Source organism: Chiloscyllium punctatum, chromosome 38, assembly GCF_047496795.1.
Source record: "Chiloscyllium punctatum isolate Juve2018m chromosome 38, sChiPun1.3, whole genome shotgun sequence".
NCBI lineage: Eukaryota > Metazoa > Chordata > Chondrichthyes > Orectolobiformes > Hemiscylliidae > Chiloscyllium > Chiloscyllium punctatum.
The window spans coordinates 31604485-31632077 of NC_092776.1; the positions used below are offsets into that span (position 1 = coordinate 31604485).

At 38.8% G+C, this 27593-nt stretch overlaps 1 protein-coding gene across 1 annotated transcript in view; it reads left to right on the plus strand.

Moving 5' to 3' along the window:
* lhpp (phospholysine phosphohistidine inorganic pyrophosphate phosphatase) overlaps positions 1-23381 on the plus strand; it is a 165860-nt gene extending 142479 nt beyond the window's left edge. Inside the window, exon 7 of the mRNA XM_072557528.1 lies at positions 22963-23381. Coding sequence (XP_072413629.1) covers positions 22963-23056 — 94 coding nt within the window. The 3' untranslated portion in view covers positions 23057-23381. The remainder of the gene's footprint in view (positions 1-22962) is intronic.
* Positions 23382-27593: the final 4212 nt, after the last annotated feature.

Below are 27593 nucleotides of genomic sequence, written 5' to 3' on the forward strand. Positions count from 1 at the left end.
CCTAAGGAATTCAATCAGTTAATAAGTGTCTACACTGTTTAAAAAATACAGTAGTGCAAAGGATGGTCCTGGATAAACTGGCTGTACAGTATTTTTAACATGTTCCTTTTCGAACTCTGTTGACTTCAGCATGGCTTAGCCATCCCAAACTAATCCCTGGTGAGATCATTCAACTTCCCCAAAATAGTGTCATCTGTCTTCATCTTTTTTTTTACAGGGAGTCACTGTAAAAACAAACCCTTCACCTTCCTCAGAAGAGCTGGCCTGGTAGATGGGTTAAACTGCTGTTCTACAGCCTGTACCAAATAATTGCAGTTTCTCTTTACTGAAAGAAACTTTAATCCATTTGGTTGTGAAGCTTCAGTGCCTATTCTGCAGCTATGGAGAAAAGTTATGGAAATACATTTTGCTGGCTTCACAGGACATTTCTGTTCCCTGCCCAGACCTTTTTAGATTATTCCTCAATATAATGTATGATTTGTAATTTCCTCTCTTCCCATTACCCCTCCCAAAAAAAAACACATTCATAAGAGGGTCGAGTGACCTTTCAGCTAATCACGTTGGGCTGCAATTTGAGTTGTCGTTTTAAATTTGAGATAATATATCTTTGCTTACTAAGTTCAGTACTTTGAGCATTTTCAAGCTTATTACAGTTTGAGGTCAAAATTAGTCATTAGGCTAAAGCTAAAAATGAAATGCGGTGTTTAGACTGAACATGTTAAAATTGACAAACCAGATTAAGGGGGCAACAGTTGTGTTCAGCACAGATGTCATCTGTTGGTTGGGTGTGTTAACACCATGAATTTACAGCATCATTACTTCATGTCTGTGAGCTAACATAGTGCTGAGTTCAAGTTCTAACATGCTGAGACTCATAAATTTGTTCTTCTTTCAACTCCCTACAACTGGTTGATTAAAGTGTCCCCCAGAGAAAATTGCCTTTCCCCTGTAATATCATTTCATTTTCTCTGATTCTAGTTGAACTATGAGCCAGTGTCGGTTTGGTTGTCTTGACCTTATAGAGATTTATAAAATCATAAGGGGCATGGATAGGGTAATTGGACAAGGTCTTTTCCCTGGGCTGGGGAGTCCAGAACTAGAGGGCATAGGTTTAGGGTGAGAGGGGGAAGATTTAAAAGGGACCTAAGGGGCAACCTTTTCACGCAGAGGATGGTGCGTGTATGGAATGAGCTGCCAGAGAAAGTGGTGGAGGCTGGTACAACTACAACATTTAAAAGGTGTCTGGATGATATATGAATAGGAAGGGCTTTCGAGGGATATGGGCCAAGTGCTGACAAATGGGACTAGATTAATTTAGGATATCTGGTCAGCTTGGACGAGTTGGACAGAAGGGTCTGTTTCTGTGCTGTATATCTGAATGACACTTACTATAACTGGAGTGTTGACATTTTTGAAAATAATCATTTTATTGAGTTGACAAACACAGAGAATGCTAGAGAAACTCATCAGCTGTGGCAGCATCTGTGAAAAAAGAAGCAAATACATGAATTCAATATGGCTTTCAAGTATCTGCGGTATTTTGCCTTTAATGTGTTAACAAGTGGTAACCATTTTACTTTGATCACACTTTAAAGGTACTTTGTACACTTAACGTTTTATCCGTTTTGTTCTGTGAAATTTTGCTGTCAGGACTTCAAATTGTGCTCCTGGGTGAATTCTGTTCATCTCACTACAGAGAAATGTCACATCTGGGTAAAAACAAGGGCATACTTGGAAAGTAAACTGATTTTCACATTATCCGAGGTACTAGTTTGATCCTGTGGATTGATGGGTATCCTTTTATTTTAAAAGTCATTCAAATGAAATTTACACAAATGTAAACTCTAATTGCCAATGTATTGTTTAATTGGAGACAGAGTAAATGTATAATGCAATTTTCACTTATCCACAGTAATTAGTGAGCTTAGCTAATTACTCCTCTGGTAGAAAATTATTTTTAGATGCATTTTTTTAAATTTTAATTTAAGATTTTCTGGCTTTGCTCATACTCACAAACTTAATGCAACAGTGAATAATTTGCAGTTTCTCAAAAGACTAAAGACAGACTCACTAATTTGTCATATCCTCCGAGCGTAGGTATTACTTGGACCTCATAGAGTCATAGAGATGTACAGCATGGAAACAGACCCTTCAGTCCAACCTGTCCATGCTGACCAGATATCCCAACCCAATCTAGTCCCACCTGCCAGCACCCGGCCCATATCCCTCCAAACATGAATTTCAATGATAAATTTAAATGATAAATTTTGCTCATGTACTTGGAGAGATCACACAGAATAATATAATATGCATGTGAATTAAATAGTTTGATTCTTTCCACAAGTTCCTTTAATCCTCCTAAACTGACAATTATTGTAACATAGTGATCTGGCACATTCAACCATGTGTAAAGTTGATTTTTAATCTCTTGAGAGCCGTGACAGAATTGATCAAATCAATACCAAGCTAAACTTGGCTTGCTGATTAAGTTGCCATAAGGCATTGTTTGTTTGCTACCAAGCACTTTGCTTAAAAAAGGACAAAAAAAATTACAATTAAAGTGTGAGAAATCCAAACAAGTTACACCAGCAACTGAAAGGAAGATAATGGTTGGTGTTTCATATGTGATGCTACACCTGATAAACTATCAGAACCAAAGCCCTTGTACAGGACCAGCTGCAGCTGTTTTCTATTACAGTTCCCTGCCTCACCATTGTTATTCTTGCCAATGTGTTCCCTTTATGATTACTCATCCCTGAGCTGTCTCCTGCTATTTTGATAAAACTGGCTCCTGCTCTATCCATAGCGTAAATCTGTTTTCTAGTCTACAGAGCCAGTAAATACTGCTGAGAGTAAAGTATTTGGCACAAAATAATAGCCATGTTGTGCAGAATAGTCAGTAATACTAGAGTTTATATTAACCTGTTACCAAGAAGTTGGAGGCGGTTGTAGAAGTGGTTGTTGGGAGAGCAATGAGTCACATAGTGTGATCAGAGTACAAGCAACACTGGCATTAAATCCATAAAAATTACCCATGTTTATGTAACACTTTTGGAGAATACATTCCAAGCTACATCAGAGAAGTATAATCAGACAAACAAAAATTGATAGCGAATCAAAGAAAAGTATGTAAAAGAGGCTGAACCAGTGTACAAAAGATGTCATCTTCCCCTATCCTTCCTTGTGTATTGTTGTATGGGGCATTAGGAACATGAGATCATGCTTTGTGTGCAGAGTTGCTCTGATATGCAGGGCTATCAACTCCACTGCTTAGTCCCAGGAACATTGCTTTTGCAGCTGTCTACAGCTGCTCTTTTTTCGAGCAAGAATCCAACACTTTGGTACACGATTTAATGATGGTTTCAAGCCAAATGCAGCAGAAGCTTAAGGATCCCTTTGTAATTCCAAGCATGATCTGACAATTGCTACTTCCCCAATGACGAAATTGTCTATCTTTTTGGGAGAGAGATTAATTGACGAGTCAGCCTACAAACCACGATTGCTGATTTTAAACCCTGTCAAGCCTACAGTGTCTGAGGACAGAAAAGAGAGAAAGTTGGCACAGAATGGTTTCAATAGAAGTCTCAAATAGGTTTTTCAGTCAAACTTGCTCATTTTACATTTGATAATATTGTTTTTCAGAAACCCCATTATTGATAAGTGTTGTGCATTCATATTTTGTAAGTTCTACTGCTGAATTGAGGCCTGCTTTGTGGTGATCAATTCCACCTGAATGACTGTGGGATAGCGCTATATAGAATGAGTATAAACTTTTCATTATATCTTGTCATGCAAAACTTTGGTGCTATATTTATGGTCATAATGCATAATTGCAATTTGAAAATCAAATGATATAACCAGAAAATCAAGACTGGCTGGAACTGGGTCACAAGCACTAAATTGATCATGTCAGCAATGTCTACCAAAAGAAGTTGCACGAATTGCCAATAAAGTACACACATTAGATCACCAGTCTAAGGCAGCATGCTGGGAGATTGCACATAAACCACCTGGCAAGTGCAGAAATGTTAGGCTTTTTGTTTCTGATATCCAGTGTTGAAGTAGCCTTAAATGCCTCCAGTTAAAACATTAAGAAGGCTAAAGGAATTGCCTTCAGTTCCCATTAAAAGCTTCTTATTAATACCACCCCTTCATCTCCTTCCTTCTCGCTACTATCCCAAATCGAATCAAATATTTTGCAATCTGAGAGTCCTATCCTTTTTCAAGTTGATTCCAAGGCAATATTCTCTATATCACAAAGAATTCTGAGCTCATCTGCTACAGGACCTCTTATCCATGTCTTTAGCATGACTATCACAATGCTCTCCTAGTCAGCTTCCCATCTGCCACCTTGCATACATTTTAACCTATTCAAACTCTATGGGCTTTGGCTCATCACTCCTGTCCCACTGTTGAATATTACAGCTTTTGGCTCTCCAGACCATCAAATTTATATTTTTTTTTGGTCCTGGTGTTTAAACCTCTGTTGTTTTGCCTACTGCTCCATTTCTGAAACCTTCACCAGCCGAAACAACCACCTTTCAGAAAATGTTTTCCAGTCTTGAACCCAGACAGTTGAAGGAGAAAGGGAGAAAAATAAACGGGAAACATGTATCACATTAATGCTCTTGGCACATCAATATTCACCAGACAATCAATACTACCAGTAAAAGATAAATTGCTGTCACTTGATTTTTGTTTTGAATAATGGATATTTGGATAATAGATATTTGGATTGAATTCTTACTCCTTTATATTTCAACTGCTAAAGATTTCCTTAACATTGACATCCAGGTGTAGTCCTGAAGCGTGCCAATATTTTCAGTTAAAACAAAAGAAGGACCAGAAAATCTATGATGTTGCCAAGCTTGAGAGTTTGCTGGAACCTGCTTTAGTACTATCTTATTTTCAGTATGTATTAGCTTCAGTTGAAACCATAAAATAAATGTTGATACAATTGAGCTTACTGTAACTGGTTAATCAGCATTGCCTTTATTCCTTTGAAATTGCATTTTTTTTCCATGTTTTGTTCAGCAATATTTTTCTTTTGCTGCTCTACTTTAAGCAAACAGTTTGCCAACAGGTCCAGGGAAGTCCCTGGGCAGCTTGGCCCATTATTTAGTTCATGTACTGTGTAAAAAGAACAAACACTTATAGCAACTCAAATGTTTTAATTGGAACCAGCTTTGTTTAATATAATAATCTTATGAAGCTAATCTGTGCGCAAAACACAATTCTAACAGTCTTAAAGGAAAAAGTCTGATCCACTATGTCTTATTCACTATGTCGACTATTCTCCATTATTTAGCTTTATTTTTTCCTGCTGATCTATCCTTCTTTTCCAAACATTCTTTCAGAAGAAAAACAAGACTTTTCAACAATTTTCTTTTCTCATTCTTAACAATTGGGTTGAGAAAAGTGATTTTCTCATTGGCTGAATGTCAGCAATAAAACCCCAAAGGATTGGTCAGACTTGGCAGACATATGCATGCATCATGCTGCTTTATTGCATTAACACAGGAAAGAGTCTGCCAAAGCCCTGGAATCTGAGAGTAACCACATTGGAGATGAATTGTACAACCACGAGTGCAACTGGGACTTGGATTAAAGAAATAACTTTTAAGATCATAACACTAATTATGTGGTAGTCACCTTCAACATGCATGAAAACGATGGGTAGCATTTTTTCTGTTTATATGTTTCAAAACATTCAAATGTAATGCAGTTACGATCATGTGGGAAGTGGCACTATGGCTCTCCTCTTTCTCTCCTCAATTGACCACAACAGGTGTTTTTTTTAAAGTATAGACTTGCCAATTCAGTGACTGTTTAACTGTTTAAATGCTGTGACCGACAAAGAAATGCACCAGCAGGTTTTATAAGCTTTCCTGAAGAAAAGGGCGTAGTATTTATCGCACTTTGATCTAAATAAGAATTGTAAAAATGCTCCAACTCTCACATGCATATGTGTGTAAAAGTACACACGTACACACACAACTATATTTTAAAGTGGGAAGATAGATTAAATATTTTAAAAGTCCAAAGACATTATTTGTTTGTGGATGCAGTAGATTGGTGTTTGGGTTGGTTTCAGACTTGGCCTAATGATCTTTCCAAATTCCTCTTCCAGATAATATAAAGTTGTCCACAGTTGATTTCTGTCTGGTCTTCTGGTCACTTGATTTTTTTTTGACAATCCCCGCTGCATATAAGCTGATCAAACAAGAGGCAGGGCTTACTTTTGCAGAATGGATTGATGGAGAAAGAGAGAGTGTTCACTCAGAGCCTTTCTTCTTTAGCATCTCTTCTCCCTGGACTGGAGAAAAATAGTTTCATTAAAATGTAATAGCAGGTTAGCTCAGTACATCACACGATCATACTCCCACAAATTGACCAGTTCGCCAAACATGGTCACACCACAATGATTCCAGGTCTGTAGTTCGGATATTATTGGATTGTGACTAGAAAAGTTCCTTTCTTTACCAGAGTCCTCATCCGAAGTGATTGTATCTAAAGAATTGTTTCATACAGAGTTGATAGACATGTGCTGTCTGGGTGTTTTATGAATTAATCAGGCACTGGGTCATTCACATTCCTCCAAACTGATTGTCTTTGGTGGGCTCTGCCACACAGCCTTACTCCATTTTAATGATTTTGTAACTTGGAGGTTGGAGTTATGTAAATGTACAGCCATCTTAGAAGCTGCTATTTTATGTCACAAACATTATTATTCAATCTTGACCAGTAGGTTTAGGCCAACAATAGCATAATTTTGTTATTAAAAATAGAATTTGTAACTGTGCTTTGAAATTCACTGGTAATTAGTTGTCTATCTAACTCCAGTTAATGTCGTATGATGAATGGTCACTTTGGTAGAAGGTATCTAGGCCTAAAGTAAAGTGATAATATCTTCTGAGAAAAGGATAAAACATTGACAGCTGTGAGAGAAGGAAGGTGAGCAGTGGAAGGAAGAGCTGCAAACCTTCATCTAAAATTCATGTGCCACTTTCACCCATTTGTTTCTGACTTAAGCTCTCTAGTATTTAACTGACTCACAGCTGAAAATATATTAGCAACATCAGAGGATTGTTAACCCTGCAACAGTGGTTTCTGTGTGACTTCAGCCCAAGGGACTATGGTTTAAAACAGGTTTCAAAATGTATTGGCATTAACCATGTATAATTCTGATATTACCTGTTTATAGTTTATATTAACTGATAACTAATTGATATAACCTTGTTCTGAGATTAACAGGGATTAGTTCCAGCTCTCTGGATTGTTAAAAGCCCTCTTCCCTACAGATGGCCAAAGAGGCTGCACACCAGCTTGGACAGGCCTTGCATCAGAGTTTAGTGCAGTGCCCAAGTGAAATGAGACCACCCCAGCAACGCAGGGAGAAGGTCAATGATCTACTGTACTCCACAAAATAAGGGGCCACCATCTCTCTGTGCCACCCTAAGGGCCAGTGCTCATTCCAACCCTGCCACTGCACTTGCATCTTACCCAGGCTGATGAGCTATAGCCCTCACTATCACATGCACCAGATCAGCTGAACAGCTCTCCCCCCACCTCACTCTGCCAAACTCCTAACTCTTCCTGCCCTCTGCATTTGTGACTCACTCACTAAGTCCCCAGTGAGTGAGTCATAGGTGCAGAGAGCAGAAAGAGTTAGTAGTTTGGCAGAGTGAGGTGGGGGTGAGCTTTTAGTTGATATGGTGCACGTGACCAGTGACTGTTTTTAATGCCCACTTCCATCATACTCTGTTCCTCTCTTTGGCCCCCATTGTATGAAAGGCTGGACCACAACCAAGAGACCCAACAGTGGTTTGGTGGGATTGGCCCTGACCCCTCCATCACTTCCTTGCCTGTGATCCCAAAGCCTGCAGCCAGACAAAACAAAGAGGCTGAACTGACATCTGAGCAGGAGATTCTTAGCAGGCCTGTAGGCCCAAAGGCAGAAGGGAGCGATATCCCATTTCTTCCAAATCAACAGGGTCAACCACAAAGCAGGCTCCCTGCACCCTAGCTACAGATATTAGGCCTACACCAAGATGTAATAGGAGGGAGAGGAAGGAGAAAACATACTGAAGGCATATAGCTGACCTGGCTGCTATTTATCATTGTCAATAACATATCACTTTTGTCAATATATTTTCACTTGCACTGTTACAATGTCCTATTATAGTATAACATTCGTTATCAGACGTGGTTAAGTCTCATCTACATGAGAGATGAGCAGTGTCTTCAGTCATCTTGAGGATGTAAGAAGTTGAAATCACAAAGTATTGCTCATCTCTCACAAGCAACCAACTATTTGTGGGCAGGTAGCCTCAGACAGCAGGGTGTCTTTGAAACTGGGCATAGAGAACTGCAGCCAAGACATCGCCCATTAACGTATCAAGATTGAGGTTAACTGTAATGTGCAGAAATTGTACTGGGGTTTGGTTTACACTTATCATTCCACTCGGCTATCTACCTCGTGAGTGAAAGTATGGAATCAGTACATCTCTGTAGGTAAAGGATCATTCTAGTCCTCAGCTTTTCAAGGGAACACAGTGCCATTCAAAGTTGGGAGATGTACAGAAGATAGTTCATTTGTCACTGTCCCTCATGGTCAAACAGTCATAGAGTCCTACAGCACGGCGACAGGCCTTTTGACCCAAACTGATCCATGCTGACCAAAATGTCCATCAACACTAACCCCATTTCCCTGCACTTGGCCCATCTCCTTCTAAACTTTTCCTACCCATGTATTTGTCCAAATGCCTTTTAAATGTTTTTAACCTACCCACCTCAACCTCTTCTGCTGGCAGCTCATTCCATATGTGTACCACTCGTGTTTTTAAAAAAAGGTTGCCCCTCAGGTTCCCTTTTATTCTTTCCTCTTTAACTTTAAACTGATGCCCTCTGGTCCTCAATGCCCCATACCTGGGAAAAGGACTGAGTGAAATCACCCTATCCAAGCCTCTCATAATCTTATACACCTCTATAAGGTCACCCCTCAGTCTCCTATGCTTTAAAGAAAAAAGTCCTGGCTTGTCCAACCTCTCCCTATAACTTGGACCACTGAGGCAATATCCTTGTAAATTTCTTCTGCACTCTTTGAGGTTTAATAACATCCTTCCTATTACAAAGTGACCAAAACTGAACATAATACTACTCCAAGTGCGCCTTCACCAACATCCTGTATAACTGCAACATAACTTCCCAACTTCTATACTCAATGCCCTGACTGATGAAGGCCAGAATGTCAAAAGCCTCCTTCACTGTTCTGTCTACCTGTGACTCCACTTTCAGAGAACTGTGAACCTAAACTCCAAGATCCATCTGTTCCACTACACTCCTTAAGGCTTTAACACCATTAAACTCCATTTCCCATATCTCTGCCCATTTCCCCAACTGATCAAGAACGTGCTGCAATTTCTGATAACCTTCTTTACTGTCTATAATACTGCCTAATCGGCAATCTTACTAATCATGCTTTGTACGTTCTCATACAAATCATTGACATAAATAACAAACAGCCGTGTTCCCAGCACCGTCTCCTGAGGCACTCTACTAGTCACAGGCCTCCAGTCTGACAAACATCCTTTCACTATTACCCTCTGCTTCCTACTATCATGCAAATTTTGTATCCAATTTGCCAGCTTGCCCATGATTCCATGCGATCTAATCTTCCAGAGCGGCCTACCATGTGAAACCTTATCAAAGGCCTTACTGGAATGCATATCAACTACGTCTACTGCCCTACCCTCGTCAACCTTCCTGGTCATTTCAAAGAACTCTAACAAATTTGAGAGGCATGATTTCCCACTCACAAAGCCATGCTTCTACTCTGAATCAAACCCTGTCTTTCCAAATGCATGTATACCTTATCCCTCAGAAATCTTCAGTAATTTACCTACCACAGATGTTAGGGTTACTGGTCTATAGTTCCCAGGCTTTTCTTTGCAGCCCTTCTTGAATAATGGCACAACATTCACTACCCTCCAGTCTTCTGGGACCTCAACAGTGGCTAACGATGATGCAAAAATATCAGCCAGGGCCCCTGCAATTTTTTTTCTCTAGCCTTTTGCAGTGTTCTTGGATATATCTGGTCAGGACAGGAGATGTTTCCACCCTCATACATTCTAATACATTCAACACCTCCTCTACTGTGATATGGACTGTCCCCAAGATATCACCACTAACTTCCCCAAGTTCCCATGTCTTCATGTCTTTATCCATGGTAAATGCAGAGGAGAAATATTCATTGAGAACCTCGCCTATCTCCTGCGGTTCTACACATACATGTCCAGTTTGGTCCTTGAGGGGCCCTATTTTGTCTCTAGTTATTCTTTTTCTTTTAATATGCTTAAAATACCTCTTTCAATTCACCCTAACCTTCTCAGCCAAGGCTATCTCATGCCGATTTTTCACCCTCCTGACTTCCTTCTTCAGTAAACTCCTGTATTTCCTGTATTACTCTAAGGATCCCAGCTTCCTGTACCTCAGCCATGCCTCCTTTTTTCTGGTCAAAGCCTCACTTGTCCTCCAGAGTTCCCTATTCCTGCCAACCTTACCCTTTACCTTCACAGGAACGTATAGACCTTGAACTCTAGTTAGCTCACTTTTAAAGGCCTCCCACTTGCTGAAGATCCCTTTGCCTGCAAACAAAATACTCCAGTCAACCCCTGCAAGCTCCTGTCTAATTCCATCAAAATTCACCTTGCCCCAATTTAGAACTTGAACCTGTAGAACCAGATTTGTCCCTCTCCTTAAATATTTTAAAATTAATGGAACTGTGGTCACTTGTCCCAAAGTGTTCCCCCCGTCACCTCCTTCACCTGTCCTTGCCCTATTTCCCAAGAGTAGGTCAAGTTTTGCCCCTTACCAAGTAGGACCCTCTATATACTGCTTGAGGAAACTTTCCTGAATGCACTTAACAAATTCCACCCCATTAATGCACTGGCTGTTCCAGTCTATGTTAGGAAAATTAAATACTATAACAACCCTATTGCTCATGCAAGTCTCCCCAGTCTTTCTACATATTTGTTCCTCTAATTCCAACTAACTATTTGGGGACCTATAGTACAACCCTAATAATGTCCCTTCTTATTTCTTAGCTCCAGCCACAAAGCCTCACTGGATGTTCCTTCAGTTATTTAATCTCTGATTACTGCTGCGATACTTGCCTTAATCAAAAATGCAACTCCCCCTCCCCTCCTTTCACTACCTCTGTCCTGCCTAAAGCATATTACGCTGCCAGTCCTGTCTCTCCCCTGGCCATTCTGTAATGGGTATAATATCCCAGTCCCACATACCTTTCCACACCCTGAGTTTATCAGCTTTACCCCTGTCAACCCTCTTCTATGAAAATTTAATCCAGCAGGTGTTCCTTGCTCCCTGTCATGTTCCAATCTGACATGTCTCTTCAATTTACTATTTCTGATTACTGTATTTCCTTGCACTTGCTTCCTGCTATTGAGGATTCCATCACACAACTGTCTCCCCTCCTGTCTCTAGTCAAAAGAAGTTCCTCAGGAGGGCCTTCACTGCACATCACTCAGAAGTCAGATCCTGATGGATGCTGTCAGATTGAAAGTCAACTCACAATAATTATGTAAAATGGCTGCTACTGCATGTAAAATAAGCGAAATAAGTTGCTACCTTCTTTCTTGGTGATTGAGTAAAAAGCTTTCATTTTAAGGCTATACTAAAGGCAATTGCAGTAACTATGCCTTCATGGATTAAGTCAATGCTACCTATTGGCCTTCAGTTTGCACTTCATTGGTAGGTCATAATACCATAAAATGCAGGAGCAGAGGTTGGCTATTCAGCACATCAAGTCTGCTCTGCCTTTAATGAGATAATTCATTGTCCAAGAATGCATGTTGAAACGACATGCCATTGTGCAGGTAAATAAGCTAGACAAGATGCGCGATAACAAGGAAAACAAAAAGCAAACATGAAGTTCCCAACTGGCAACCACAGGAACATGAAGACAACATATCACAGTGGACAGATTCTCTTATTCTCACAGTGAAATGTAAGCATGCAATGATCTAGGTTGTGATGTGGCTGGCAACCTTTTGTTTTAGGGAAGGGGATGGTTTTATGATAGATTGTTGGAAAAATTCTCCGCCCTATGGAGTATAAAAACTCTGGTTGTCCACCATGCAGTTCAATAATGTCCCAGAAATTTTCTATTAAGTCATGACTATTAAATTCCTGGGAAGCCTCCATTAAACACTGTGTGAGAGCATAATGCTGTGACGGATGTGAAGGTTCAATAAATTTGCATTAAATTTCTCACATTCCTCAGAGATCATTTGGTCATGGAGCTCATAAAGAGAATGTCATGGCTGAAGTCCATGTGGCCTGGATGATTCAGTGAAGAGTACACTGAAGGAAACAGTGATGAGAACGCATTCAATAAAACCCAGTAAGAACAGCAATCTCCCGTGGCTGTGACACAGCCTCCAGAGGAAGAAGCAGCAGGACATCCATAAAGGGACAGCTGCTGGGAGACAGGGGGTATCCTTTCCAAATGTGCCTCTTGGCTCCTTCAAAAAACCTTCAGATTGACACAGAATGTTGCTAAGTGCTAGTCACGTTTTGATGAGGCTGTAGTGCTGTGGCCTAACATTCTAGCCCAGACAATGGCATCATTATTGTGGCATTCTGCACCCTTCACATCCAGAGATGACAAAGGAAGTGGTGTCTTGGATTCAGACAAAATGGGAGATCAACAGCAAATTTTAGAAAAGGAAGATGAGGCTGATGACTAGGACATTCTAAGAGAACAGGACAGAACAATGCATCACAGAGCCTGAGACACACTTTTAGCTATCTGCTTCCAGACTTGAGACTCTGTTGGTAACCTGCCAAGTAACACCTGCTTAGCACAAAGGTTATGTGGACGTTGTTATTTTTGCAATCCTTGATCTTTTGTATTACAGAATAGATATCTCATTATCCATGTGATTGTCTGGAAGTGAGTGATGACCTTTTAAAGTATCTACACATAACCTGACCTACATGACCATGGGGAGAAAGCAGCAATGAGACTGTGCACCAACACTGCACAGCACTAACATTAGGTAGTTGATACAGCATCCATCAGGATCTGACATCTGAGTAATGTGCAGTGAAGGCCCTCCTGAGGAACCTTGATGACAGTTGCCCAAGACTTCTTGCATCCCTCAGCAAATAGTCCTGGACTTTGAAATGTCCCCATCTGTCAAGGTCTGTTCTTTGCATTCAAAGACCAATAAGTTGCGGACAGAGCATCTTTCACCATGTTGATTGTGCTCCAGGCTAAACTGATGTTTGTTTCAGTGCGTGTCCTAAGAAACAGATCATAGAACACAAGGTCCTGCATCTCCTCCTCTTCCTATCACTACCCGCCCCCCCCCCCCAAGCTTCCCCTGCCAATCGCTGTAGAAGACAGTTTAGGTGACTGCAGTGATGCAGACTTGGGGAATGGGCCAGACATGCACTCCATAAAACAATCAGAGTATCTCACACCTCATGACCAGGTTTTCACCCTCACTGGAGAGGGAGCAATGCTCCCATAAGCCCAGTTTCTGAATCCCCTTGACAGTAGGCTCCACACAATTTTTTGTGTGCTCCACAGACCCTCTGAGCCATATTCCCAGTGCCTTCAAGTAATCTGTTGTGACGGTGAAGGCCTCCCTCTTGCCTCAATTTACCTTGGCTCCTGAGGCCAGTTCAGTTTGGTTGCAGATACTAATGAGTCTGTGCACTGACAGTGGATCTAAGGACAAAACAATGACATCATCCATGTACAGGGACTGGAACCTGCAGCAATCCAGGAGGATCCTCTTCATGAAGAATTCCAGCTGACCAGTGTGCCTTCCTCCAGTTTCTTCACAGTCACCTTGACTGTATTCTGGGCATCTTGGCATAGGCTTCTCTTGCTCTGTTGACTGGATACTGAATTGGTGTTAGGCTGAAGCCAGCATAAAGATTCGCCAATAACAACTCAGCTCAATCAGTAATCCTCCAACATCCAATCACAATCCAGCGATAATCTCAAAATCCTCTGATAACTCGCAGCTCGGAACTTACTCTTGATCTTAGCCAAGAGACCAAGATGTGTTTGATGGTGACATGTTGCTGTAAGACATCATGCTATGCATAAGTTCAGTTTCCCCCACCCGCTGAGGTTATCATTGAAGGCCCCATCTTCTTGACCTCATGGTTTATTTCAAAGTCCCAGTGCTGTTCGAAGGTTTGTTGGTCTGCAAATTCCGGTTTACATTAGTTAACAGGTGAAAAATCCACTAATTAACTCACTATCACCTGTGGTAGTTTAGATTAGATTCCCTACACTCTAGAAACAGGCCCTTCGGCCCAACCAGTCTACACCAACCTCCAAAGAGTAACCCACCCAGACTTATTTCCCCTCTGACTAATGCACCTGACACTATGGGCAATTAAGCATGGCCAATTCACCTGACTTTGAACTGTGGGAGGAAACTGGAGCACCCGGAGGAAAACTCACACAGACACGGTGAGAATGTGCAAACTCCACACAGACTGGAATCGAACCTGGGACCCTGGTGCTTTGAGACAGCAGTGCTAACCACGGAGCGACCGTGCCGCCCCATTTATTAAATGATTGCTACCAGAATTTAATGTAGAAAGTGGTCAGGCATGAAATGGCCCATAACAACATTAAACCTCCTTTATCCTGAAGTTGTTCATAAAATACTTTGCCCCATACACTGTGTAATATTAATGTTAACTGATTTTATATAAATGCAATGGTCCACATTGTCGGTGGTAGTCGAAGGTAAGCTAATGAAAAGCAAATGTATCTATCCACTTTAAGTTTAATAATTCCACACATTTGAAGTGTCCTATGAAATATTTTCACTTACTGCAGATTATATGATTCCTTGTCACAAAAAGTTCTGATCTTTTTGGCTTTGGCCACTAATGTTCAGACATTTTTGTCAAATGTCTGTTTTCATCCTTCAACACATGCAAATGCACTTCATAAATCCAGGAAGCTTTTAATCTTCAAACTGCAGGGATTTTGCTCATGGTTTACAAACTACACATCAAACCAAAAACATTTGTAAAATCCAATCTTCATTAATAGTGAGAGTAAGAAAATGTCAACTGACCTGAGTTACTCTGCAGTAGTCCCCTGTTTCCTATTCAGTTTCAGTTTTTAGTGTTGAACCTTTTCAACCGGTTGCTTTACAATGGCCTATTAGCCAAGTTTGATGAACTCTTGATGTAATTTTGAGAAGTTAGTCTTATCCCAGTAATTTAGTATCTTTCAACTTATATGTCAGCTCATTTTAATTTGGCTTTGTAAGGATTAGCATTATTGTATGACTGATCTGTCTTTAAACAGTTCTGTCACTCCATGATTGAACACAGGCACAAATACCTTAGACTCCAGAACAAAGTTAGGCATTGTGCCATTCTCTAAATATACTGTAAGGAATGTGTCAGACAGGATGGAAAACACCATCATTGTATGTTGAAATTTATTCTTCACAACCACCTAGAACACTAAGTAAATCGAATAAAAGACAGATTGGATGGTTATACTTTAAAAGAATTGAAATTCTGTGGTGCAATGAATTGAAATGCAGTTGACATCTTTCACTGAATAAAAGCTGTTGGAAAGCTTATTTTGGCTTGTGACTAAAGCTGACGAAGCTGCACACTGCTGTGAATGTGTCTATGATCTCAGCTCTGTATGTGGTGTCCTCCTATTTCACTCGTATGTGACATTTCTTTGTACAAATGAGCTCTTTGTCTTCAGATTGCTGTTTTGTTCTGTCGCACTCAGGATTTAGAAGCCAGTAGGTGTGACTTAGCCTTGGGCAGACGGTAGCAGATTTGTCTCTGGTTTTAGCCATGGAAATTCCACATCAACTCCAAACTCAGTCTTTCTGAGGATGACAAGATAAAGGAGTGTGCACTTGCTTGGCAGACTTTTCTCTGCACGTTATGTTAACATTCAGGATCCCAGTGAGCAAGCTTGTAATTCCACTGATGTCCGTTTTTTGCACTTAAAGCAAATATTAGTGACTCAGTGAGAGTTAAAAAAAAATGTCCTTTTAGCTCCAAGACCTGAATTCATATTGTTTGAAATAAACAATTGAAAGTCGTCTTTCACAATTATTAGATCTCACCTTGGGGTGATTAGAACGTGGCCTCTCTAATTCCCAGGGGGTTTGTGTGCTACTTGTCTTCTCCGTGCCTTCATTTAACATTTTTAGCACAAAGCAGGAAGAAAGGAGCAGTCTGACTGATCAATCATGTCCAATACTTTAACTAGCTCCTCTCGTTTTTCCCTTCAACCTCCCTCACTAGAAATCAGTGGGTTTCCAAAAAACAATCAATGAAACCTGGCAAGTTGAGGCTAATTCTTTTTCTTAAAAGTTCATTTCCTTTTGGGATTGCCTATTTTCCACACAAGAGTAAATTCAGGGACTGTGGCCTGGCTATAGGAATCGATTACCACACCAAGTTACAGTTGCAAAAGTTTAATGTCACAGATGATGCCAAAAGTCAAGGTTGTTTTACTCTGTGCTGTTTTCACTGCTCAAGGCCAAATGTTAGGCAATTATTTGGTGCACAACCTGAGAAATCCTTTTGTATGGTTACATTCTGCATAGCATTCAGCTGAACACAAAGGATATTCACATACTTCCCTGAGACTTCAAATGTCAAGCTACTAGGCTGCTGTTAGGCTTTTAACCATTCTTTTGTTCTGTCCAACCGAAAATACATAATGCTTACAAGTGCCCAGACTGAAAAACCCTATTCCACAATAGTGAAGGTATTAATATTACCCACAGTATTTAAAGTTCAGGACTGGTTCATGACCATTCTCAATTATCCATCTCTGGAATTGTGCTTTAAACATTTGAAGTATCTGCTTTTGATATCTCAAATTCCGGAATACTGTACTCTTAAACACGTGTATTGCCTGCTGCCAAAAGGCTGCTCATAGCTATTTTGTTTCCTCAAAGCATTCTGTCGTGTACTTGGTGACATTTTCCATTTTTGGCAAGTTTATGGTTTGCTCCTCCATTATCCCCAATTCTTTACATATTCTGCAACATGGACAAGCCAGACTTGGTTACTTTTCTAGTTTTAGTTCCACTTTTTATGCATGTGATACCTTTCCTTGGATATATTTACAATCCCACACTCTCAGTCCTTTGTAAAAGCTAATGAAAACTATTTCTTGAAAATCTCTATCATCCCTTTGCTCAAATGCAAGATGATCCATTGTTGTCTTTGAGTCCAGCTTTTTGTTTGTACTTATAAAAATTGCTTATTGTTTTCTTAATGTTTATTTGTCAACCATCTTTAATATTCTCTTTTAGTTTTCAGGATTTCTAATTTTCCTTTCCATTTGTATCTCTTAGAGTTTTTGTTAACTTCTGCTCCCTTCCATTATTATTGTATGCCTCTAGAACATATAGTTTGATTTTTGCATAACCATTTTTTATTAATCCATGGAAATTCTATGTGTTTATTCCATTACTTCCAGTCAAAATATTTCTCCCGGTGTGAAGTTGCAGTATTTGTGCAATAGGTATGAACTAATTCCACCACAGAAAGTTAAGTCAAATCATTTCAATTCTTATATCCCCTTTCAAGGATGTAACAAATATTGAGTGCTGCCAATCAACCTCTCTGGCACTGAAAGTGAGCTATTTCAAATGTGAACTCTTAATCCATCAGGTTTTGACTTTGTAGACTTTTTAAAAAATCAAATATTACTTTTTAATTTTTTATTTCTTTCTGGCAATCCATCCAGAATTTCTTTCCCATCTCTTTATTTATCTTCTTGCGCACTTCGTTCTCATTGTTAAGTTCACAACTCATCAAACTGGTTAAGAAGATGAACAATTGCTTATCCTGTTCACTCACATTCTAGATATGGCATGCTGGTTTCCCTCTCAGCAACTTGCACATTATCAGCAACGTTCCATTGAAAAATGTAAAATCCTAAACCAGCAAGGCCAAATCTAACCAAGAGCATATATGCGATTAGATGCCTTAACAGTGGAAATTATCGAATTTTCAGAAGATTTGTAGATCAGGTTGAGGTTTTGGATGTAGGTTTGCTTGCTGAGTTGAAAGGTTTATTCCCAGACATTTTGTTACCTTACTAGGTAACAGCTTCAGTGGACCTCAGGTGAAACTTCTGGAAATGAACCTTTCAGCTCAGCGAGCAAACCTACATCCAAAAGTGGAAATTATGGTCAGTATATCATTTTTCCAGCCATTTGACCTGAACTCCATTACCTTCCACCAAATTTAGTTATATGATAGTTCAAAACATTTAGGCTAGATTCCTTTCTATTTGTTACGTGAACCAAGACAATGGGTAGCCACATCTCAGTGTATTCCTATTTTCTGGTTAATTATTCAGAACTGCTGAACCCTTGTTTATCAAGTATGCAATGCACTGCATTATTTTAAGTAGCACTCTACAAAAATCACTTCAGACTTTTATTCTAGCCTACTTTGCTTAAAAGAAGAACCTGGAACAAGTGTGGTCTATACAGAATGAACAGGACTTACCTAAGCAGAGCTAGATCAATGTTCTCCCTGAATCTTGCCCAGTGTCATGGGGAAAATTTTAATGTAATATAAATTAAAGTTTTAATGGTATATTAAAATTTATAAGGTAAGGGAGGAATGGAATAAACAAAATAAGTGATTCTTCTAAAATAAAATATAGTAAGATTGCAAATGAAAATTATGGTAATGTAAGAATTGACAAAGTAGAAGGGTTAGGAATAAAAAGCTGGAGGAAACTCAACACGTGTAGAGATAGAAACAGACTAAACATTTCAGGTCTGTAGAATTCCTCTTCAGAACTCCAAATTTCCAACATTCACAATAATTTGTTCTTAATAGTAAGGTTAAACAACTTGTTATTCCCAGTTATTATATTAGAAATGAAAGAGAATGGGTATGATAATGGTATTAATAAGGCCTTTTCTACAGTGCTGGGCAATAAAAAAAATACTGGGCAGATGGGATATAGATAGATTTAGAAACAGAGCGTGAAATTGTTCACTTCTCAATGTGCGTTAGAAACGCCTCAGGCTCACTGCCTTTATTCCTGATGAAGGGCTTTTGCCCGAAACATCGATTTCGAAGCTCAGGTATTCCTATCAGCTTTTTATCAGTTCGAGTATCCTTAGGTGCACTGTGTGTTATTACTGAATCTTGTAGTCAAGTAGGCATGTCACCACTTCCTTTTGTTGTTCAGGATGCTGCCTGAACTGCTGTGCTCTTCCAGCACCACTAATCCAGAAGCAAACTTATAGTCAACTTAGAGAGATGGAAGAAGAAGGTAATAATACTGGATGATTTAACTTTCCCTGGATAAACTGGATAAAGATAATATATGTAGTCAAAGTAAGAAATGGGGAGTCAGCAGCAGAGAATTAGTGTAAACAAGTCCATTTACATTGATGAACTTAGCAGTTTCAAAGGTTCAATATGTAGTGTCAGAAATGGGAAGTATTGTAGTAACGTAGGCAAGCTGTGCTGATGACAGGACATGGATTTATATGTTTCAAAGATCAGTGTGTTCTTTGACAAACAGGAAAGAAAGTGGGACAACAATTTGATGCACAGAGAACAACTGGGAAATAGTGAAAACAGCTTGTGTGGTTCAATGTCAATTTGGAAAGAATAACATCAAGTAAAAAAAATAAGATACTAAGCCAAACACCAGTGGCATTCAATGAGATGAGAAGTGATCTGACCCCAAAAATTGGCAGAAAAGTTAGCAAACGGCATGTTGGATCAGCATGAGGATTATTTAAATATTAAATGAATATGTTCTGTGCAAATTGAGTAATTAATGTTTAGAATTTCTTAGCAAAGTAGAGACAAAATTTGAACCTAAACTTAAGTAGTGGTAGATGTAAAAATTAAAAATAGGAAAAATAAGATTAGTTGAGAAATAGAAAAAAATGTGTTTGTGGAGGTGGAAGAAGAAATTCAAGTTAAATGTAATATATAAAAAGATTGGCAAATGATTCTTGTTTGTTCCTCTATCATGTAATATACTAAAACATTTTTTCATAAAATATGCACAGAAAGAATTGAGGTTGCATTCTCATCTGGCTGATTAAGATACAATGGTGGAATTAAATGATTTTCCAAATGATGGAAATGAGAGCAGAGTGTAGAACAATTGTGAGAAATAACTCTCAAAGCTCTTCCAAACCATTACCATATTTTTACTTACAAGCCAGATGACTGTACCTTTCTGATTAGTTCTTCAGGCAAGAATTTCCATTTGTGCTTTTTATCAGTTCGAGTATCCTTAGGTGCACTGTGTGTTATTACGGAATCTTGTAGTCAAGTAGGCATGTCACCACTTCCTTTTGTTGTTCTCCAAAAGCTATGCAGAATTTCCTAACAAAGTGTAGAATCTTAAGTACAAATTCTTAGGAAATACAATTTAGAGAATCAAGAAATAAGAAGCCCAGCATTACAGATCTTCAAAAGTACAATATCATAGGTAATAAATTAGAAAAATAAAGAGATAAGAAGTTCAGAATAATAGTCCTTCCATAATAATATAATAAAGAGAATAAGGAATTTTAAAAGAGGAGAATTCAAGACAAAGCCCACATAGTCCATTTCATGGCTCTGGACCCGTGGGCCCAACCTTGCTGTTGGAATCTCTGGTCTGAACCAGCATGATGTCAAAGAAAACACTGCATGGAATCACAGACTGACTAGTTAAATAGTCATATTAAGCTAGAGGACTAAAGAGTAATCAATGCACTAACCTTCCAGAAGCAAAAGTCATCATATATTTATTTATTTTTTATTTGTACATAAAACTTTGAATTTGTAATTTGAGATACAATTCATTTAGCATTATTTGATTTAGGGAATAACAAGCAGCCTGCCATTGTTAAAGTCAAATTTCGCAAGTTTGAAAGTGACTGAATGTGTAGATAAAGGGAATGCAGGAATTTATTATGGATGTATTTCAGAAGGTATTTGATCATGTGTACCTTGGGAAATGTATTACAGACTTTCAAGTGAACAGGTTATGATAAAATATGGCATTGTGTAAGGAAACTCAGTTAACGAATGGGAAATAGAAGATTAGGTTTAATAAAATCAAATAAGGCAAGTGTATCTTAACAGTGCAAGTGCTATAAGAATGGGTGTAGTAAGATACTGTACAAAAAGGTACTGTACTTCTATTTGCAGTAGTAAGGTGGTACATCCATCCTGTTGGCCAAGAAATTGCAACCAGAACTAATTGTGTGACTACTTAATAGGAAAGTGATGTGGTGTTTATTCTTGGGACATGCAATGTCTATTCAGCTCTTCCAGTCTGCTGCTGACAGCTAAGCCATTCCAGGTTCTTAGCTGATATTTGGTAATGGTGAGTGCTGATGGTTCTGCTTGTAAGACTGTTAAGCTGAGATTTAACTCTTTGAGGAAGTATAAAGGGAGTTTACTTTTCACTGAGATAGCATCAGTTTCTGGTTTCCTTTACCATCTGGTTAGTTTTATTGAAACCGTCACTTACTGCTTTTTTTTTCATTGTTGAACCAAACTGTCACTTTTATTCAATATGTTTGTACCATTTCAGTGTGCTGTTCAGCAATGTTTTGCATATGTATTTTACCTTATCGCTCACAATGAATTACAATATAGAAAAGAATGTAAATTTTCCAATGCAGCATTCAGTTAAAGGTCTACAGCAGTTTGAATTCTGCTTCCAAGACTTCATTCCATGCAGGATAACTATATTTCATGGCAATTTAAAAACCACCCTCAACAATTGTTCTCCTGAGTAATTAAGGCTAAATAGTTCATATGTTTGGTTTTTACAAAATTGAAAGTGAAACTTAATACATTTTAGCATCTCAGATGCAAGATAATCGATCATTTAGTCTCTTCTGAAACTCTGCATGGTATACAAACAGTGATGTGAAGGGGCCAAAAGTGTGTAAATACATTTCAATTATTGGTGCAAAATATGAATTTATAGAGGATGGCGGTTATTAGCAGTGCCACTTACACAAGGCCATAGCTTTTACCAAAGGCTGAAACTTCCTCTCTTACTTTTTGGCCCTCCCCATCACAGCACAACATGCAATTTCCCTTTTTTTTGTCATTTCAAACCATGTAAGGAGAATGGCAACATTTTTTTTAAAATGGGCAAGTTACATAGGGATGTTAAATCAGTATTTCACTTGCCTTTTTGTTGCAACAGTTGCTTCCATTAGCAAGCACCTGCCCTCTTGTTCAACTTAAAGACTCATTTTGTTTGTGTTCTTTCATTTCCTTCACCCTCTGCTTCACCTTTATATGTCCCAACATTAAACAGCTTGCTCAGGCTAAATGAGCCGGCAGACAGGTTGTTCCACACTTCTGCATATGTTGAGAGTACATCGCTATCACAGTATCTTTTGTATTTTTGTGTTACAGATGGTGGTTGTTAGCAGTGTGCATTTAAAGGCACCATGGTGTTGATCTGTGCTTGTGATTTTGTCACATTATTGAGTTCCCAGTTTCTTCCAGTTACTGTAGAAAATGGTTGTTGTAGAAACAGGTACTTCCTATACTGGGGAAAAGAAAAGGGAACAATTCAAAGAGCTGTCTTACAGCACCTTTAGCAGGCTTCTGGTTTTGGATATGAACTATATTGATCTTGTCCAGGAGAAAGATCTTGCACCAAAGTCTAGTTACAGTAATATTTCATTTGAAGATAGAGTTAATTTTTGCGTGTACACGTAAAAAGAACTAATGATATCTGGTGTAGAACTGACTCTTAAAAAATTAACTTTATATCATGCTTCAATGTAATCCACATTGTGAACAAATAAAGCCCATTTTAGATGCTGAATATCATGTATAATTAATCACATAACGGACACTGTGTCTAGTAAATGTATTACTTTTCTATGACTTTTACAGACCCTGTGACGAACAGCACCCAACAGTGAAGGCAGATGGGTATGTGGACAATTTGGCACAAGCAGTCAAAATCCTTCTTGAACATTTACACTAGCAACTCGAACACTGGTATCCAAGAAACATCTGACAATGAACAAAGAATGTGAAGTCATTAAAAATTTACAAATTCATTGCCCTTTGGCTGTTCAGGGGTGGGGGGGGGGGGGGGTGGTTACAGGCCCTTACAGAATTAGCATTGTTGTGCGTTTGGTAATTGTTTCAAAACAGTAAATATCAGATGAAAGAATTTATGAAGCTGTTTTATAACTGCCTAAATGATGTACTTATATAGATTCTCATAAACCTATGTTATGTGTGACTCATACTGCAAAATCTTTACTAAACAAGTGTTTTAATAAACCGAATATTGCTGTTTGCCATCAGACCAAAGAGTAAAATGTAATGAAAAGCATACATTTCATTTTTTAAGATCTCTGTTACACTGCAACTGAGTTTGACTTGTATCCAGCTAGGTGGAAGAACTGTGCTGCCTCTTTAAAGATTCAGATGTGATGGGGAAAATAAGCTCCAACTCTGTTTTCGAATCTAACAGCCAGAGAACATGCAATCCTAAATCATGAAAGCAAATTTGTCATTCAAAGGAAGTCCATGTTAAATGGCTAGAATAAGTGGTATTAGTGCAACTTGTCGTGCTTATTTAATTGCATATATACAGTTAGCTTAAAATAGGAAATAAAACTATAAATTAGATATCAAATGCAGTGTGAATTTTGCTGAACTGGAACTGTTAACCTTCAGGGTAGTTTTGGTCATTTTAAAATTAACATTCAAAATTTATTGTTTGAATATCAATAGAAGGTTCATCTGTTTATTAGGGAGGGTAATTGGTGGACTGCTACTGAGAGAATTTTAATTATTTTGCCTAGTAGGTGAGGCAGCATGCTGTCCCACAGCTAATTCTAATATTCTTATTATATTTGGGCTCTACTAAAATGTTTCCCTGTATTCACAGCTATTTGCATTTCCCTTAAAAACACCTAATGACCAAAAAACCCCATTTAAACATATCTAAGGTTGAGAGGCTTGGATTAACATTTTTTTCTATCAAATATTCACTCCAGATACCTTATGCATTTTCACCATTCACTTTGGATCTCGAGCAATACCTAGCCGAGCCAAAGGTCTCAAGAAAGTCTAATAGAGGACAAAATCATACAGCCATCAAAAGGCTCTTAAAGCATATGAACAATGTGTGGGTATTTATATATCTTACAGTAATGATTTGCTGAGTGTAATGCTCATTAACTGCATGGATGTCTATACCTGGAGTAGAAATTTCAGTATTCTCTGTTGAAATATGCATATAAGAATTGGATTTACATAGTATGTATGGCAAGAAATAATGTATTTAGAACAAAACCAAGCATCATGCTTAAAGAATCTATTTTTATACATTCAAAACCATTAAAGATGTCTCTGAACTAGTACAAATGGTGAAAAATGATCCAAGAGCTACAATAACTTCTGACTGACTTTTGCTGCTTAACATGGAGAAAGTGAGGACTGCAGATGCTGGAGATAAGAGCTGAAAAATGTGTTGCTGGAAAAGCGCAGCAGGTCAGGCAGCATCCAAGGAGCAGCAGAATCGACGTTTCGGGCATAAGCCCTTCCTGAAGAAGGGCTTATGCCCAAAACGTCGATTCTCCTGCTCCTTGGATGCTGCCTGACCTGCTGCGCTTTTCCAGCAACACATTTTGCTGCATAACATGCCCCACCCTGAAATAATGAAAGAAAAATACTTCAATATCCAATGATGTTTGTACCTGTTGTGTAGTCTTTTTAAAGTTACAATTTTGACAAGTGACTGCTCTTTTGAGCTCTATTATTTAACTTAATCGGCTCCTTCTAAGATTTAAATGCAAATTTGCTGTAAATAAAATGCACAAGACCCAAACAGTTTTACCCATTCGGGGCACTGTTTGAAGATTTACTTCAGAAGGACACAAATCTCTGTTTCAGTATTTAGTTAAACATAGAAGGTAGAGGTAATATCTAAAACCACCATAGTGCACACTTAGAAGTGTTGTCCTATTACTATTTTGGTAACATAATTTTCCGTAGATTCTACAGCATCATCCCAACACTTAAGCTATTCAAACAAGACCACTTCCAAAAAGGTGGTTATGCAGAGTGGGTGGGAATTAGGAACTGAAGCCTGCTGATGTCTAGAAATGATTTTCATATCCCATAACCCATTATGTATAACAAATTACTGGAGAATAGTTAATAATTTCAGTTGGATCAATGAGCTAATGTCTGCAATAATTCTTAACATATAACAGATTGGATGGAATATGTAGGTGTAGGTTAGCTCAGTCGATTAAGATCTAAATGATTAGTGTACAGTTCAGAATAATGCCAATAGTGTGGGTTCCTGCTAAGGTAGACTTGGGAGCTGCCTCTTTGCCCTGCCCACAGAGTGGAAGGCAATTACAAATTGCCATTGGCAAAAACTGCCTAAAAATCGCTCTGGGGGAAACATGTGCAGACAATGAACCAATGATGTGTCTTCAGGTACAGTGGAATGGAGTTGTACTATATAGGATTTATACAGTTTGGACACATCTTACAGACTGATATTAAGGCTAAAGTTTGATTAGCCTTTGTAATAATTTTTGTATGTCTCTGCTACCTTTTAGTGATTTTTGAACTTGGATTCATAAATCTCTGTGCTGCTTCAGAATTCCTGACTTCTCACCACTTCAAACATTGTCTGCCCTCTCTTCCTTAGGTTCAATGTCGATGACCTTACACATTGAACTCTATATACCATAGTTTTCTGCACTCAATCTAGCAATGTACTTATTTACATTCGTGACATTGACACTATTGTGCCAATATTTCAGTTTTGTCAGCATATGGGTATATGACTCTACTCCTTCAGTGAAGTGCAGTGAAAAATTGAGTACAGATCCCTAGGTGAAGCACCACCCAGCCAAGTAGAGTACATGCTTGGTGTCTCCTTCCTCCAAACCAATTCACCACTTATATCTGAAGATTGATTTCAATTCCATGGAACCTTTTCAAACATTTTTGTAGACAGTGCCTACATAGTGAATACCTCAAAATAAATTGAAAGGATAAATGGCCATACTGTAACTATTGCAAGCCCATGATAGTAAGTTCATATTCAAATGCTCAGTCACTCTGTTCCTAATGACATATGGTTTTGTTCGCTGAGCTGGGAATTTGTGTTGCAGACGTTTCGTCCCCTGTCTAGGTGACATCCTCAGTGTTTGGGAGCCTTCTGTGAAGCCTCAGGAGGCTCCCAAGCACTGAGGATGTCACCTAGATAGGGGACGAAACATCTGCAACACAAATTCTCAGCTCGGCGAACAGAACCACAACGAGCACCTGAGCTACAAATCTTCTCACAAACCTAATGACATATTGTCAGAAATGACAAACAATAAGCTACTCTACTCTACAATAGGGGTTAATCTAAAAGAGCCATATTCAAGGGAGGTAATGACTTAATGATATTATTGCTGGACTGTTAAATTCGGAGGCCCAAATAATATTTAGAGACCTGGGATCAAATCCTGCCATGGCAGATGATAAAATTTGAATTCTATTAAAACAAATTTGATATTAAGAGTCTAATGATGACCATTGTTGATTGTTATAAAAAAGAAGCTGGTTCACTAATATCCTTAGGGAAGGAAACTACCTGATCTGGCTTACATGTGACTCCAGACCCACAGCAATGTGGTTGGTTCTCAACTATAAATGCTGGCCTGGCTAGTGACACCCTCATCCCATGAATGAATGTGAGAAAAAACGTTTTCCTGGTTTAGCTCACCCATCATTCTTAAATAACAGGGTGAGATTGCAAACTTTCCGTTAACAGAGAGTTAATTGTAAGGATTAGCAACCCATCTGGTCTGCAATCATTTCACTTCAAAATTATTTCTCCATTATTTTCTGAGGAGGGAAGACCAGTACAGCATTCCCTGGTGGTGCCTTTCTGCAAACACATCCTCATCGACAATTCCCCAATCAGCAGCCTGGGGACAAGAACCCTGCTTGAAAATATAACCAAAAGATTTAGAGTCTCCTTAGTCCAGGGGACTGACTCTGAGCTGGCCGGCCACAGCCAGTGTACTGTGTAAATTTTTAAAAACCCTGCTTGACTAGTAACAGTTGTTCATCTAGCCAGCTAGATCTAACTGGTTAAGAATCATCATTCAGAGATGTGCCTCAGTCGCCAATGGGGTAGGGTCTAGCGGCTGCTGGACCACTGCAAACATGTATAAACTCTGGGGCGTATTGACTGCTGTGTGGCTTCTCAGTGCATTTCCACCACCGCAGAACACTGCTACAGTCTCGAAACTGGGAAAATAGTTTCAGGATGATGAGATTTATTGGCTCCTCTAATAAGTATAAATATGCGAAATTGTTTTTTTTTAAAAGAGTGGAATTTAACCCAATCATCCCCATTCATGTGAGGTTCTGATGAACTTGTTATATCTTTTGTTCTAAAATATCTTATAAAAGGATTTAATGACAGCTTTCCATCAGCCATTGGAATGTTAGAGAATGATTTTTTTTTTGTTTCTCTTATTTTCTTT